General features: G+C 38.4%; 1 protein-coding gene across 1 annotated transcript in view; it reads right to left on the bottom strand.

Annotated features, from left to right (window-relative positions):
• The window catches only part of pth1r (parathyroid hormone 1 receptor), a 53,615-nt gene that overhangs the window by 22,149 nt on the left and 13,706 nt on the right, over positions 1 to 17,760 (bottom strand). The window contains exon 2 of the mRNA XM_084369733.1: positions 4,276 to 4,378. Within this exon, the coding sequence (XP_084225859.1) occupies positions 4,276 to 4,378 (103 nt within the window). The remainder of the gene's footprint in view (positions 1 to 4,275; positions 4,379 to 17,760) is intronic.

A 17,760-nucleotide genomic window follows, 5' to 3' on the forward strand; every position in this document is an offset into this window, starting at 1 on the left:
ATTAAATACAGTTCTGGATTATTTTTTCTGTGTATTTACTTATTGATTACATTGTTTAATTACCGTACTGCATGGATAAATGACAGCCTATCTTTCCTGTCTGTAGACTGACTTACATCTTCAATCAAAGGAAAAGTTTGTCACTTTAGAAAATACACTTGTTCACTTTCTGGTAACCAGTTAGATGAGAAGATTGATACAACTCTCATCTCTGTACAGTAAAAATTAAAGCACTTCCAACACACAGTTAGCTTAGCATGGCACACAGACTAAAAACAACTAGCCAGGAAGTTATTGTGCCAGGCCAATACATATTCCAGCACATTAACCCCTCAAAAACCACAATGCGCCATTTGCAAAAAAAACAAACAACATTTAACATGTTAATTATTGAGTTTTAGAGACAGATCCAGGCTGGCTGTGTCAAGTCTGTATACAAAGCTACGCTAATTGTCTGCTAGCCTTAGCTTCGCATTTGCAAAATCTGATATCGTCGTGTTGGCGTTGCTCCTGAAATTTCAGAATTAATGTTGGTCCAGGACCATGATTGAAACTGATCAATCATGTTTTTGTAATGTCATAGCTTAGATCGGAAAAATATGCACATGGGAGAAGTTATCCTTTCAAATAATGTTGTGAAAGTATTTTTGTTACCTAATCCTTGGAATTTAGTTCCCTAAACAGCGACAGATAATTTAAAAGAAACAAAAAAAAGGAAGTGAACTTAGCAGTTTAATAATATGTTTCAAGCAGGATACAAAACCAGGTCTCCACAGTGAGAGTCTTACATTTAAACCAGTAATGAAAAATAAAACATTAAGTGCAACATGCTCAACTCACGTTTAGACGTGAATACTCGGTGCCGAATCCTTAAAAAAGAAAGATAAGGACAGCACTTCTTCAGGGCGTATTGTGGAAATTCTGGAAATTGCCACAACACACTCCGAAGAAGGCCGTCTCGCCTGAAACGTCCGTGTGGCAATATTAAATATTTTTTTTGAGAGTGCAGTCCTTGATTTTCCTTTCTTTTATTTTTACTCAAACCACACAGCCAAGACAGCTTGCTCCAGATGTGTTTGGTAAGTTGAAATGATGAGCCTGGAGCGACATTCATTTTGATGATCCAAGGCAAACCCCAGCGTGATTTGTCAGTTGCAATAATGGTCCTGGAACAACATTAATTATGATGGTCTGGAACACCAGCATAGTGATATCAGATAAACCAGATATATTTACCATGCAGACATGAGCCTGGTATCTATCTTCTCATCTAACTCTCTGCAAGAAAGCACACAAGCGCATTTCCCAAAATCCCAAACTATTACCTTGAGTAATCAAGGAATTTCAAGTCAAGATTGCTTGAGATTTAATGCCTTCCATGATTCTTTTAAAATTATGACCATTATCTTCAATCTTCAAACATTATGTAAATGAAAAGACAGCTGCTGCATGTGCTTGAAGGTGCTGGTGAAGTGTGACACCAGGCTTGCCAGTCACTACAACATGTCAGGATGGATTAACAGTGATGGTGGTCAGATGAGCAGCGCAGACTCTCATCTGAGAGAAGCCTAATGTTTGACTGGCTGCTGTGCATTAGCATCTAGAGCCATCCTGTTAAATGGGCTTTGAGAAAAAACAGCGTTGTTATATAAACCCTGGACGTCTTACGCAAGCAGCTGTTTGGCGCCTACAGTTCTCAATAGTAGCAATTCTGTCATATTTTTCAAAATCCAATTTGAGATCTGTGGACATTTATCAAAACCATGAAAAGTTGGGAAATACCACATGGGGCACTGGGAATGGTCAACAAAAACTTTTGTGTTCTTAGCCGGGAAGTAAACATTTTTAATTATGTGTTTCATTTACATGGGGGTATCGTTTGGGGGGTCGAGGAATTCAACGCGACCGCAACGCACTGGGGTTAAAGGGAAAATAATACGATTGGTTTGGCTGTGGAATCCGAAATTCTCCTCTGAACAATCAACTGGGAAAATGACAGTAACCACAATGGGATACAGTAGATGCTGGGGTCTGCTGGAAAATGGCGCTCCTCAGACACCCATAAATACACAAGTAGACTCCGGGATCAGTTTGCTTCAATCCAGGCCTCGGGAAAGCCACGGGGAGGACAAAGGAAACAAAGCCGCATTTTATAATGTAACCATCAACTTACAGTTTACACTCAACTGCCTGGCAACTGCTCCAAAGAATATATTTGATTTGAACGTATCAGTGCTCCGTGTGCGCAACATCAGTTGATTAGTATAAGCTCTCACAATCAACAATCACGTTCAATCAAGACAACAAGGTGGTTTTTACAGTGTGCTGTACACTCCTTACTCAGTTCCTGGTAATCTTTACTGTTCGTGTTGATTGATTTCTTCCCCCATCACTCAAGCTTTTTCCTGCTACCCCTCCTATGCTTGATGGAATCTCCTGCCGACACTATGTGTGTTTCAAATCTGTGTCCATAAGGTTTTCTTCTGTACAGCCCTGGGGGGATTTATTACACTCTCCACTGAACCTCTCGCTCCAGCTGGAATTCATTGGGGGGCTCCCTCACTAGCTGAGCACAATTCTGACAAATGAAACCATGTTGCTGCGATAAATGGCTCAGCCTGCTTTGACATAAGTGTCTTTGACAGAAATCTTTTGAAAGCAGCTCATTGCAGGTTGTGGAAAATCACACTATAGGCAATCTAGTCAAGAATGACTATAATAATGAAGTGGGACACTGCCTTCACATGAGCCTGACAAAACCTCACACGTGTAAATAATGAGTTTCCTACAGTGTTGCAGGCATTTTGGTCAATATACACAAACCATGATGGACAGGCTCATGGATTTTATCTGTAATCTATCCAACATGCTCATTTAATGGGTGATTTGCATGAAAAACATCAACACTGTGATCCCACTGTCATTCTTTTCTCATACTATGGCATGACCAAAATCCCTATCTAGTTAAAGGAGCCAAAAGCTACCAGCTCTTGAATGATTACAGATGTCGAGTGTAGAAGGCAGTGGCAATATAAGACATCCTACAATAGGAACAGTATGATATTTTCTCACATTCTCAATATTCTTTATGGCTGCAGTCAGATCACTACTTTGGTCCAGATATTCATGGCGCCTTCAAGATGAATCCGATTGACTTTGATTGACTGATCCCCTGACATTTCCTCTAGTGCCATTATCAGGTCAAATTTTAATTCGTCCAAAAACTTTGTTTATGACCAAATACCTAGAAAAATAATGACTTTCTCATCAGCCTCGAAGCATTGTGTGAGTGAGAGCCAAAAATGACTGCTTTACTGCGATTATCTTGCATATTACATAAAGATCCCAAAGTGGAATTGTGGTATTTTTAAATCTTAACCTTATATCTACATGTTCAGGTGTAAAATGATTCATACTTACCTAAAGTTTTGGAATCGGTCCAGTAGATCACCTCAGCTGGCAGCCAACACATGGCTGCAATGTAATCCTTTGGGGCAACTCTGACCCTCAAAGTTACATCCACAAAAAGTGCTTGTTTTTGCCACTGACAGGTTGACATTGTTATTCTAAGTGTCTGACATAATCAAGGAAATGATTCCTACAGAATTAGATCATTGTTAAAGTGTAAGATCCTTTTTGTAACCAGAAACACAAGTCTTGGTCAAGGAGAAGTCTGAGTGGTTAAAGTTGCCTCGTCTGGATTGTCAAAATCATTTATACTTTATAGCCAGCTATGAATTTGGAAATGAATTATTGCTGGCAGCTCCTCTATGTGACCTCCAAACTCCTCTCTCCAACTCTCTGACTCACCTTTCCACTGTTGTCTTCCTGCAACAAGTCACTCTTTGCAAGATTTTCCTTGAGCGAGACTTCTGTTTTTAGTTACAAAAATCTCTTATACATCCTATTATTAACAAAAAGGCCCATCTCTGTCAGAATTGTTTCTGCACCATTGTCAGACACTTAAAATAACAACCTCAACCTGTCAGTGGCAAAAACAATGGGCCTAACTTTGACAGTCTCAGTTGCCCCAAAGGATTACATTGGAGCCATTACAGCCATGTCACAGCTGTCAGCTGAGGAGATCTACTGGACCAAAACTTTTGGTAAAAAATTGCACACTAAAACAAGTAAATACAGGGCCCAGGTTTAACAAAAAATACCAGAATTCCCCTTTAAAATCTTAAATTTTACTGGTATTAGCATTTAGCTCAATACCCCACTGCGCCTGACAGCACTGCTAGCATGACTGCTGACTCTCGTTGCTTTACTCACCAGGAATCTTGTGCATCAACTTGATGTTCCCCTCACACTTCCGTTTGGCTCTGAACAGCAGGCCTATCTGTTCTTCCTTTGTGAGCACATCATCTGCGTAAACCTGCAAAAATATAAGAAATGACATTCAGTTCATAAAGGGAAATACTGAAATGGCAGCAATGTGCCAGAAGCACGTTGTAAACAAACAGCTCCATCATTAAACATCATGAAGCAATGTGAGTGAATTTTTTATCTGTCCAAAGAGGCTAATTCTAAAAGAAAATGTGGTTTTGAACTCAGAACATGTGTGAATCCATCTGGTTCTGAAGCAAATGTTCTGACTTTGCTCTCTGAGTAAACATTATCATGAAATGCATCATTTGGCCTTCAGAAAGCAAAATATGTTCGAATCAACAGTGAAATATTGTCTGCCAGAAGTAAAGAATCTGCACCAATGACAAAACTGATGAAAGCACATGTCTAATGACAAATCAAAGTCAGATTTTTAATCATGACTGACACTGAATCAACACGGATTCACAAATGAGTGTCTGGGGTTGATTTGTATATATTGAAAACATATTAATGTAAATAGCAACAAGAATCCAGACCTTTCAAAATGATATTTTATTAATTCATATAACATGACATTGTTCTCTACATGTGAATAAAGTACAAGAAAACTCTTGTTTGACAGCGTCAGTCTAAATCTACATGTTTACTTACAAAATGATAAAATATGGAGTTGTCAGAATGGACTACATTACACATTGCTGTAATAAACAGAGTAGAAGAAGTGGAGGTCGTGTCCTGGAAACATAATCGGTTGTTTTGCCAACCGCCAATTAACCCCAACAAAGAAGAAGAAACAAAACCATTCGCCTCGATTACACACAAGACAAAAATCGGGTGGTCTTCAGGAAAGAAAGCTGTTTCCAACAACAGACAGCTTCTTCTCTCTGAGCAGAAACAGCTGATCGGTCATGTGAGTTAAATGATTGCCACATCAGAACCTATTCAGAAAAGTTGTTTCCATCTTCCATTAAGCGCATTTACTATTTTTTGAAAAAAGGCCAAAAAAACACCTCAAGTGAGCGTAAATATTTTTTGTTTTTTTCCTGTTTTGCCAGTTCCATCAACTTTAAAATGTACACAGAAATATATTGATGGAAACACTTATTGAGCTCAGTATATCAATGTACAATGATTCAGTGGCTTCTTTTTCAACATGTAAACCAGCCCGCTGTATAAAAAATTCTCATTTGAAGTTGATTATTTGAACTCAACCGTCTACCTATCGTCCTTCACAACCCTCGGACCACTACTCTCTGTCTCCCTGGCCATATTGCTGCAGACAGCGTGCTCTACAGCCAGTTTTCTTCTGGGAAATAATCCTTTAGATGTACTGCTGATCTTTTCTCAAATGGAATATGAAAGCAACAGGGTGGCCTGGATGATAGACAGTCTGTGCTGAACATGGAAGATTAGATTGTACTTTGACTGCAACAGTCCAGCCATCAAAGTGTTCATGAGCGAAGCGGTATAATTACATAGCCATGAAGCAAATAAAGAAAAAAGGTTTTTCCTTGACTGACCAGCATCAGTTTCACTTGTTGTTTATAGTCCCAGCTTGTATTCCTGTGGTTACATCCTCTACATGGTCACTAATCAGATGTGACAAAGTTGTAACACGGACAGAAGTGACATTTTATTCCCAACATTTTATTACACCTTATATTTTCTCAGCTTTTGGACATTGTGTTTGAGAGTGGCGTAGCACCTCAGGTGTGGTTTTCCAGTCAAGGAAACATTTTCCATTCTAATAGGTCACACTGACTGGCTGGCTGTTTGCATGTGGATCACTTTTGGCCAGTGACAAATGTGACTGTATTGAAAATGACTACATTCATTTTTAACAGAGCGTGACAAGTAAAGTGGAAATGAAAACATAGAAATTCAAGCCGTGCACTGGAACAGAGGTAAAGATCAGCGCGCAAAGCACCATGATTTTCTACTCTGCCATATAGGAGTTTTCATTATGCTTTGAGCCATACTGCAGCAAAATGCAATATATGTCCACATCATGAAACACAAACTAACATGTAGGCTTGCACCATACAGTGTGCCCGGAGGTACAGCTAAAAAAACTTGTTTTTTTGGTTCACTGATGCAGAGCAAACACTTCAAATTAAAGACAGACGCTTGCTCCGAGCAGCTGACTCCCCGTCTGCAGAAGTATTTGTCAGTTACAGCAACAAATTACATGTCTGGATGTAAAGAAATCTAATTCTGCTCATACTCCAATCAAAACATGCAGTGGGCTCATTTCTATATTGATGGGAAATTATTCTGCCAAGAGGCAGTTTAACTACAACATGCAGAGAAGAAATAAATAAAAGGTGACAGATAAAAAAAATGTTATGCAAATGTATCACATCCAATTTCAGGACAAATAAGACTTTTACAATATGATATATAAAATGAATTAAAAGAGAACAATGTTTTACAATAACATCTGCTCCAGCTGACAACAACTACAAACTGATGCCACTGATTTGTCCACCTCTTCCTTCTAAATGAGATGTGAATCTGACCGGTATGATTCATTTGTTAAATATGCTGTGTCAGACAAAGTAGTAGTAATATTTGAGAGTGACAATTAACTGAGAAAACTTTTGAAAAAGTCTATAATTAGGTATATCGTGTTTTCATTTAGGCAAAAATAAATTTTTCAGCGTTGATTGAGCGCTTATTTCCGGGCCTTTTCATGTTTAATCAAGGATGTCTACACACAGAAACACATTAAATGAAATATGAAATATTTATTAGATATATTATTTAACATTAGATTAAACATAACACTTTCATAAGACAAAGGACCAGGCTCAAAAAGTTATGTCAAGCTATGTCCACCCCTCAACAATGATTAACACAGAGACACAGATTTACACTTATAAAAACTACAAACCAGCACAAAAATGACAATTACCAGTGTCAGCCATGAGGTATCCAAAGTGGTAAGTATTAGAAGTAGTAGAACAAATGAGATATTATTACATTCTAGATTATTAGATTATCATTAGTGTTGCACGTGTAAGAAGCAGTTTAAGATGCAATGCATCCCATTTTAGAATACTATGTTTTTCATGTAATTTCTCAACGAGTGACTATCGCTGTCAAACTGGTGCTCTTCTCAAGTACGAGTATAGTTACATTACTCAAATATTACTTATTCACAAGTAAAACTACTGGTATTGAAATAATACTAAAGTAAAAGTACAAAGTATTCTTCTCAAACATGGCTCAGAGTAGTAGTTACATTTTAACTGTTGATGTTTAATGCATTATCAATAGTCATTCAATTAAAGGGGTTTCTGTTTCCGCTCAGTGGTCGCAGTCACATCTCCAAACCTGGGCCTGTAGCCTTAGTGGCTACAAAAATGCAGATGAAAGGTTTAGACATGACTTCAAATTGTACTCAGTATTCAATTATGATTTTAAAAGTAACTAAGTAGATTACATGGTGTTATCTACCATTAAGTATGAGTAAAATTACAGACTTGAGAAAATACAGTACCCCAAAAACTGGCTTGTTTACAGTAATTTGAATAGTTGTAATTAGTTACTTATACCCCTGCTGCTACTAAATGTGGTGAAGTAAAGAGGACATTATGCAGTGGAGTAGAACTATAATTAGTAGAAAGTGTAAGTACAATACTTGGTGCAACAAATGAAACAAGAATTAACTGTTGCAGCGAAGCAAAGTTTAGATATTTTCCAGACTTTTGAAGCCCTCTCCGCTGCCTGCTTATATTCTGAAATAAGGAACTTCTAAATGTGCATGCTGAGTAATTTGGGAACAAACACGTGTGTACATTGTCTCTGATGCGAACTGCGTAACTTCAACATCTTAAAATGAAACTGTAAATACCGAGCTGTCGTGGATCGGCTGCACACAAAACCATAATACCTCAATCCATCAATATTTTCACTACCTTCAGGCCTGAAATAAGGATGTCCAGTCTGAGAGCTGAATAAGGTTACAGAATGAAGACGTTTATGGCTTTGCACAGCAAACAACCACAGATGGAACAACATTTGACCGCAGGCGAACAAGGATAGATACTACCTGTTTACAGTGCTAACTATGCCAATATAGAATATTCCACTGAACGCTCCTGAGACGTTCACGCTATTTTCATATCAATAGCTGGCTGGTGTTACTTTGGGTGAAAGCTCAACCGTAAGGAAACAGAAACAGGGAATCTGGACGGTAACAGCTCTGAAAAGGACAAGTGACAGGACAATCATTACTGCTATTTTGTAATAAGCTCCATTACGTGCCTTCGGGGCCATTTTTACGTCGGTCAAACGCTTGAAAGTGGAGGGAAATGTCATCCACTTTACTACATGTTAAAATCACAGGGTGCACATCGGTTACAGTTTGCCTTTTTCAGCTTTTTTTTCTACAAAGTGAAGCTGATGTTCCAGCACATTAAGAACAAATATCTTAACCTTTACAGCTCAGTTTGAGTCCCTGTGAAACATTAAACTAAAACGAGGCACGGAGTTTATTTTCTTTCTCAAAAACTGTGGAGATTTCTCCTTCCTCTGCAGACTCCCGCTCGCAGGGACGCAGGGAAGAGTATCATTTACCATTTTAAGAAGAGAATCCTGGGTAATAAGTGTGCCCCCTGATTATTTCTGAAAAGTATTCCTCCTCCACTGGCCAGAGTCCAAACCTCCAAAGTAAACACAACTCTCACAGGGAGAAACATGGACATTCTTATTTACTGCATTTCATTCAAAACACAGTAATCTTTTTGTCAAATGCTTTTGAGCGTGGGCCAAAAATGAAATGAAATGAAAATTAGAAAAATATACACCACATAATATGTGTGTTTTCATCACCGGTCGCTAGAATACAAACTCCACTTGAATAAACCACAAGTTTCTATTTGTCTTCGCAAACTGCGGCTTGATGACTTCAACTGCAGCCCTCTGCACGGAAATAAGACTAATATTGAGAGAACTGTATTTAGGCCGGTGTGTCAAGACAGCGTCGAACCACTACGACTAAATACTGACACTATTTAGTACGAGAGTGAAGACACATTTACAGTTTAGTTTTAGTTTTCTAATTCCAGCGTTTGCTTGCTAAAGTATTTTAGTAACTTAATCCTGAGTTATATTTAGTTATGAAAGTTTAGCTTGTCTGGATCCACAGATGAATATCTTCACTGTTCATTTGTTGACCTGTCGCAACAGGATCAACAAGAGATTTCTAAAACATCCTGCATCAAAAAAAGAGTCATGTGGACAGACGCCATGCATACATTGAGTGGAGACACTGGGTTTCCGGTACATTACCAACAGTCTTGATTGTGGACAGCCCTGTGCTTTTCCCTTTTTTTTTCTCTTTCGAAAAAGTTGTGGTTGACCAAAGTCATTTCCTGAAATGCCCTGCAGTGAATACGAGAGTCAAATGCTGGAGCTTGTGAGGTAGACTTTCATTGGAAAGCTCAAAACAAAAAACTTGAGTATCCAAAAAGTTTAAATGAACCGCAAAAACACCACTGAACTCAATGGAGTGTAATTATCTATAACAAGTCAACAACGGATCTCAAGTCAAAGTACAGCCCAATGATCTCATTAGTAGTATCTCAGACCATGAAGAAGTAGTCTAAACACAAAGAAGCCCATGAGTGGACAAAACTTGACGAGTGCACGCTAGTCTAGAGGAGAGAGAACCCACATTCAACCAGATGTTCGAACAACCGCTACAGCTGAGAGTCGTGTGTTTCCAACCCAATCGCCAGAATAAAAAATGTTGGCAATGCACATCTATTAAACGTTGCTTAGGCTTTGGTTAGGTTTATGCACATAAGCCATTTGGTTAGGGTTAGGAAAATATCACGTTTTGGCTTAAAATACCTACTTTGGTCGTCAAAAACACGGCTGGAGATGTCCCAAGGTCTCCTTAAAAATGTCCAGCAGTGTCACGCTTACAAATGTTAAAATTCAGTCTCATACTGCGGTCACTGGCTTGGCAAACTTCTCGCGTGTAACTCCAAAACCGTTCGATCCACAGGACATGAACGGGTAATGTAAACGTGATATGACACGAGGTACCCAGCTTATGACACATACGATGTGAAAGTATCGGGGTTTGCAGAAAGACTAAATGCTAACATCTTATCCTGGCGACTGGGCAGGTATTTCTGAGCAAAAGGCCATTCCTTTAAATGGTTGTGACCTTTGCACTGACCTCCCTAACAGTCAAGTTAAAGCAACATTTCTCCACCGGGTATAACATGAATTTACATCATATTTCATAAAGTATATTTTTGCTTTTAAGTTTATTTACAATAGTTGCTTAATTACGAATTAAGTATGTAACAAACATGGCTCAGGAAAAGTCTAAGCTGTGGTCATTAAAGGGAACCACAAAGACATCAATCTGAAACCTGTTTGACTGATTTTTAGCCAGTAAAATATCAACAAATCCCAAAACTCTGACAGAATACCTAACCATAAGCAGATCAAATGGTAAATGGAATAGACTGGTTAGGGTTATTTTTGAAGTAGAGCAGCCAAAGTACGACGTAATGGTGGCACTAAACGAGAAAGGTTGTAGAATCAGGAGACATGTTAATGGGAAGACTGTAAGGCAAGCTTCTTGGTGGCAGTAGAGGACCACTGGGACTCAGTCACTAGCTGAGAGCCAGAACAACAGCTGGGATATCCAACAGCCTCTCCATCTTCATCTCCAAAATGAGCAGAATACGCGCACAGGAGTGCAGATTGGAAGTCTGAGGCCTGAACACTGTCACTGAACAGTAATCAAGATAAGACTGTTTCCATCTGTCTCAATACAAGAGACAGATTTTGATGCTTCTGTACATTAACTGTCCCCTGTAGCCTACCAATCATACACATCCAACCCCTAACGGGTATCTGAAGGTCGATCATGTCACCAGTGTTAGAGACTCTCTAGTAATATATCTTAATTTCCATCAGTGCATAATCACCTAACACTAAGAATCATTGTATTTGTGTAACCTTTGAATCAGAGGTGGTCCTCCATGTTGCTACACCATGTTTCTACAGTAGCCCAGAACAGACAAACCATACTAGAGGGAGTCTTTTTTTTTTTTTTTTTTTTTTTTTTGCATTTTTGGCAGCCACTGTAAGGGAGGCTGAGATGAAGGGTATTTCATTTGTTGCAATCTGCGACCCACTCAATCCAACACACTGGTCCCTTTAAACTACAGTTACTGATCAAGGAGAGGGGTTACATGTAAATATGTTGTTTTTTGGGGAAAAAAACTAAAAACTCGTATGAAGAAGAAATTTGACTCATTTTTCCATTCTTCCATTGATTCCACAAAAAAATTGAGCATTGTTTTTGATTGGTTCTTTTTGCAATCAATGCACATTGCTCACATTGATCTGATTGGTTGATCTGAATGATGTTCATGTGTCTATATTATGCCTGTGCCCATCCAGCAGCTTTATTTTGATAGGAAAGCTAGGAAAGGAAAGGAAAGGAAAGGAAAGGAAAGGAAAGGAAATTAAGGAAAGTGGGGAGAAGAGAGGGGAAGACATGCAGCAAAAGAGCCACAGGACTATCAGGGTGCCCCTACATTTTCATTAAATTCTAATTAATTTTTCCTGCCAATGTTATAACATTTGTCAGTAAAGGAATTAAAAAATAATCAAAATAATCAAATCAAATGTAATAATCCACATTACTTTGAGGATGTAATTACAATAGATACATGATTTATTACATTTTAAACAGGGTGACTAGTAATCTGTTAGCCTTCTGTTACATTTCAGAAGTAACCTTCCCAACACTGTCACATTTGTCTGTATCTGAATGAAAACCAGTTGCTTCCTTTTTGCATCCTGTGTAAACACAAGAATCATAAATACACTGTAATACATGCTGAAATGATCAAGATGTACATCAGGGCAGATTTCTTTGCAAACTCTGTGAAGAAAAATGTAATCCTTAATTCTTTGCATAATCACTTTTTTTTATTTAAATATTATCAAACCAACACTTAAATTGTTTATACGCATAAAGGAAACAATAATGCCTCTCTCTGTTGGACGATCCGTCCCTAAAGATGAGATTTTTAGGTAAATGGTTGTATAAAGTGAGACTTTCCTCTGCAGATCACACTTCATCACATGGATGATAAATAATATACAGATAATATTTACTCTGGTCTCTGTAAAGCGCCTCTATTATGGGAATACAGTTGAATGTTTGTTTTATGTACTTGTTTTGGTCATTTGCCATTCTTTACACCATAGGCTAACATTTACTTCCTTGTTGTTGGCATATATTCAAAATTTGATCCCGAGGGCTTTTGGACTTTCCTGTATGTACTTTTTTTTTCACCACAAAATAGGGGGGTCTAGAAAATTATAACTCGGCTGAATCTTGTTTTTAATGGCCTGTCCACTATCTGGAAAAAACATGAATATGTTACTTTTGACATATTGCACCGCATGAATGTTTTAGCGGATGAGGTTCCTGGATATTATAAACTCTATGAGTCAGTGCCACTCCTCTTCAACTGTGCAATTTGCATTTGATGATAAAACCCACAAACCACAAGACTGGTTGTCCTTTGGAAATGCTTGCAGACCACATTCTGACTTAAAGCAGCATTTAGTTCCTAATTATACCCTGCTCTGGTCGTAAGCCTGAAGAACAGCACTTTTGTCCTTGATGGAAACATTGTGTGTGCTGTGAGAGGCAGCCTACATCTCATGGAGCCCAGATAGCCGCGATTGTGTAGCTCTCTCAAATTAAAAAAGGGGACCGTTCCTCTGTTATATAAGTGATTTAATACACACAATAAAGCAATGAAAATGCAGCGTTTTAATTTTCATCAAAAGCTTAAAAGCTACTAATGGTTATGCAACATTCAAATGCACCAGCAGACATTTGACAATATCTTAATGCATGACACAAAAATGTCAACTAATAACGCACTACCAGCAGGACAATGGGTTACAATGGTTGTAAATATAGTCATTTTTATGTGCGGATTAAGAGGATTATAGTTTAAAAATATATATTTAAAGTGGATTTATATCCATAAGAGCTTTTTTCAGATGTAACAGATCGTACAGTTTTCACTACACACACTGTAGCATTAATGGCATATGATACCCTCTCAGTCCCAGCTTGGCAACATCTGCAGTAATCCTCTAAATGAGAGCAGTGGAGGATAACACACAAGATAATGTCTCTAGAAGCAAAACATTTGCATATTATATGGTGAGAAACAGACTTCAGCCAATCAATACTGATTATTCAGGCTTTCCTATGGTTAGTATAAGGGGGAACAATAAATGAAGTGTCACGTTTGCTGGTTAATCTAATTACATACATGCAAATTGCCTTGACCTACAGTGATTCTACGAACAAAATAGGTGAGGTCTCAGAAACTAGGGCACTACAATATTTATTAGAGGATTGACATCAGGTTCAGTCTAATGGACTCATCCATTTTTAAATGAGACTTTCACGAAAATACACGCTACTGCGAGAAAAAAAAGCAAGTTAAGCCTTAAACTTCCTGAAAGCCTCCCACAGGTAATTTCATTTTTACACAAAAGCTTTCATAAATAAGTGATGACAGTCAGGACATCTGGCCCGATTCAGGTGCTGCAAAGGTTTTGTGTTCATTCATAACAACGGCTTCACCGCTGCCACAATCGTTTCTGTTTCAGTCCATAATTAACCTCCAATCCACTTAATTTACAGCAACTTGTTCCAGTATCGGAACACTTGATCTCTCTTGCGACATTATAATGAGTTGCCTGCAGGGAGATTCTCAATTCATATTCCACTTTGTTTAACGTCACAAAGCCGAAGTGTTGTTGATGACTCACACCTTCACACATCTTAAAGGACGTGATAGTCAAACACCATCGAGGCATCGTCAGCATTCTCATCTGTGTTGATCCTGTGTTTCTTATAGCGACTGAGACAACAGACACAGTTTCAAAAAATATAAACAGAGGGTCAAAATAACAAAAAAAAATAAATCTGATGAATTCATGTCATTCATTGATGGTTTAGAGCAGGGCTGCCCAAAGTGGGGTCCACGGGCCAGATGTTTCTAGCCCGAAAAACTGAAACTGAATGAATAAAAAAAGATATAAGTTAAATCACTGTTGATGCTTTTTTTTGTAAGGTAAAAAGTTCTAGGATCCCTAATTATCATTTACATTTACAATTCAATAGATGCTTGGTTTTGTCCCATGACCCACCATTAGACTTCTAGTTATGCATCCCTGATTTAGAGGCAGCAGTTCACAAACAACAAAGTAATTTTCTAACACATAGTTTAACACATAACAACATACATATTATTGCATTCTCCACCATATGAAGATTAAAGACTGACACTGGGAAAAGAAGCAACTTAGAAACAAAACAAAAGAAGATTCATATCAATATGTTTCACACAAGTATGTACTGCTCTACTCTTTATAGAGCCATCCTTTGAAACGGTTTCAATATTAAGTTTCTGCAGAATCAACACACCTGTACAGTACCAACTGCACTTTCTCGCTCTCTTGTCTCTCTGACAGTGAGTTGACACAAACAGTGCTGCAATGTGTGTCTCACTCACACACTACTGCCTTCTTTTCACTGGTCTCATTCACTCTACTTTGTTATGGTATTAGCTCAATAAATACAGCTAGTGCAGAGCCACTGCGACCAGGCAAATCAACAAGGAAAGACAAATGATGAATCCATATGCAAACAAGGCTCCAGACCCATTCTAACAAAAGCTGCTAATACAACAAGTTTAGCAAAGCACCTGACGGACTGATACGCCAACTTCTGCAAAGTGACAGCTCCCATTTCAACGTCACCGAACTGTTAAACAGTAAACTGTGTTGATAAGTGAGTTGTCCTGATGTAGGCCCAACAGCCAAGCTTATCTCCATCAGAGCAATCAGGGCAAAATCTCTGGGAAAATACTGTTGTAAGTTGATTAACTTGGATGATGTACAGTGGCCTTGTTGTATTTTTCTTTTAATAAAAATCAAAGATTTTATGGCCTCAATGTTGTGTAAGTTGTTCCCTATGGTATCAAAATGGTGTTTAATATCATTATTATAAAGAAAATCAATTGGACAATTATTTTTGATAATCAGTTATGCCAAGCCCAAGATATGCATTTGTTTCATGTTTCAATTGTGAAGATTTGCTGGTTTTCTTCAAGTTACAGTAAACTTAACAGGCTTTTAGTTTTTGGCAGATGGTCAGACAAAACAAGACTCAGAAACTGGTGACGGGCCTTTATCACTCTTTTGACATTTTATACAATAAAAGATTTATTGATCAATTAAGAAAACAATCTGCAGATTTTTTGGAGATTAAAATAATCAGTCTTAGGCAGTACGCCTAAAAAGCTCAGCACGTGATTTTGACCACATAATGCTGAAACTCAAGTCATTAAGCAGAAAGCTATGCGGACATACACACCCACAAAAGGATTTAGGCACAGCCCGTCTGCAAACATTTTGGCCAGTTTGACCAGTCGGATCGAGCACAATGACGCGTGCTTTGAAGCAATGCTTGTCGTCATGACCTTAAAAAATGAGAGCTGAGCACAACACGGCAATCAGTGCTGTGGGTGCTGTTGAAGAGGAGCTCGGTCCAATAAGGTGATACATGTAGAGGGCACCACTCCACGCAATCAGCCCCTTTTCCAGTGTTCACCAAAGCCGCCTGTTGCATGACAAGGACGCTGTTGGCACAAGAACCCTAATTGTAACTACCTTCCTAATAAAGCCTCTAAATTATAGGCAAATTAGGCGCAGCTTGGTCACCCAAGGTGTCTCTCATTGTCTGTGAATATTACCCTTTTGATTTGCTGGTTGAAGGGGCTTGATTGAGGTGCTTCTTTAAGGAGCACAAAAATAATCTAACATCATGAATCAAAGGCAAAGTCTCTTACAGAACAGCAAAGGAAGCACACTAATTAATGAACTAACAGTCATTATGAAATATGTATTATTCGATTCAAGTGCAATTACTAATGTTGACATGTGGCCTCATTAATTTAATGTATTCCAATTTGTCTTTAGCGCAAGGTTATCCTTACATGGCTAACAAGAAACAAGAACATTACTATGACCTTCAGAATGATATTTAAAATTTGCATATGCTGCAACTTTCCCTAAAGCACAGCCGTAAGGCTTAACATAAATAACATGTACCATAATTCCTCGCGTGATTACCAGGAAAAAGCATTCACGCGACACAACTGCAACCCCTAACCCCCACATTATACAACATTTACAGAAAGGTGGAAAGCATACCAAGTTTATCTCTGAGCAATATATGTTTTATCTTTTTCTCATATTACTTCTCAATTGCTGCTCAGAGGCCTGCTGACTCCATAAAAAGCTATTCCACAAATCTGATTCTGTGAGTCACTAAATGATGTCCTGAGCCATTAATGGATTTACTACAGAAACATCACATTCAGACTGCATTTAAAGGATTTAATACATATCCGAGACACACATGTTAATGCACACAGTCGAGGGTGAAGATGCTCAGACCGTCCACCGAGCGAAGAAAATGCAAGCACACATGGACTACACTGTTCACGGTGTTCTCCAACAGAGAGGCCTGCAGCCGGCCTGTCAGCATGAGCTTTCCAATTTCCACTTACTACAAGGTCACTGGCGCTGAGGTCTTTGAACCATGTTTTTATTTGACTGAAAATGACTTGAACTCACGGGTAAAAGGCAGAGTCTGTAGCAAAAAGGCAAACAGTGTGCACGGATGAGAGCAGAGTCGATATCATACGCCCATTTAGCTCACTGACAACATACTGTAACAAAGTAACACACTTTAAGCGGATCCGCTTTGCTCATCAGCCAGTAAAAAGGAGCAAGAAAACTCAAAACCATCTATTGGATTGAATCTAATTTCAATTTTTAAACATTTTACCTTGGATGAAGCTGATGATCTGCACTGTTGCTATTGATAAAGAGTGGGTTCAAATCTAGAAAATATGGCGTTCATTCATACTTTAAAAGCAGTGGTGAACTGAACAGAACTGATCAAGGGCACATTAAAGAATCATGCAGCAGCAGGGTTTCAGAGATTTTCCTCAACTGCATAATCGGTAGCCATCCTTTCAAATTAACACAGCATCTGCCTTTTTATATTCTTTTGAAACCAAACTGCTTTACCCTGCGGATAAAAATGCAACTTCTTTAAAGGAGAACTCTAACAAATTAACATTGTCAGACACAGATGGGGGAAAAAAAGGATAAAAGTCATGAAACAGAATAGACGTCGTCTTCCTTGTCAGAACCTGCCACATACATTACCCACAATTAGCAAACATGCCAAGCATTTGCTGGTTCCAGCTTCTTAAATGTGAGGATTTGCTGCTTTTCTTTGTTAGTAAATGAGGAGTCTTTGGGTTTTGGACTGCTGGT

This window comes from Pagrus pagrus (assembly GCF_965226575.1).
Source record: "Pagrus pagrus genome assembly, chromosome: 12".
Taxonomy (NCBI): Eukaryota; Metazoa; Chordata; class Actinopteri; order Spariformes; family Sparidae; genus Pagrus; species Pagrus pagrus.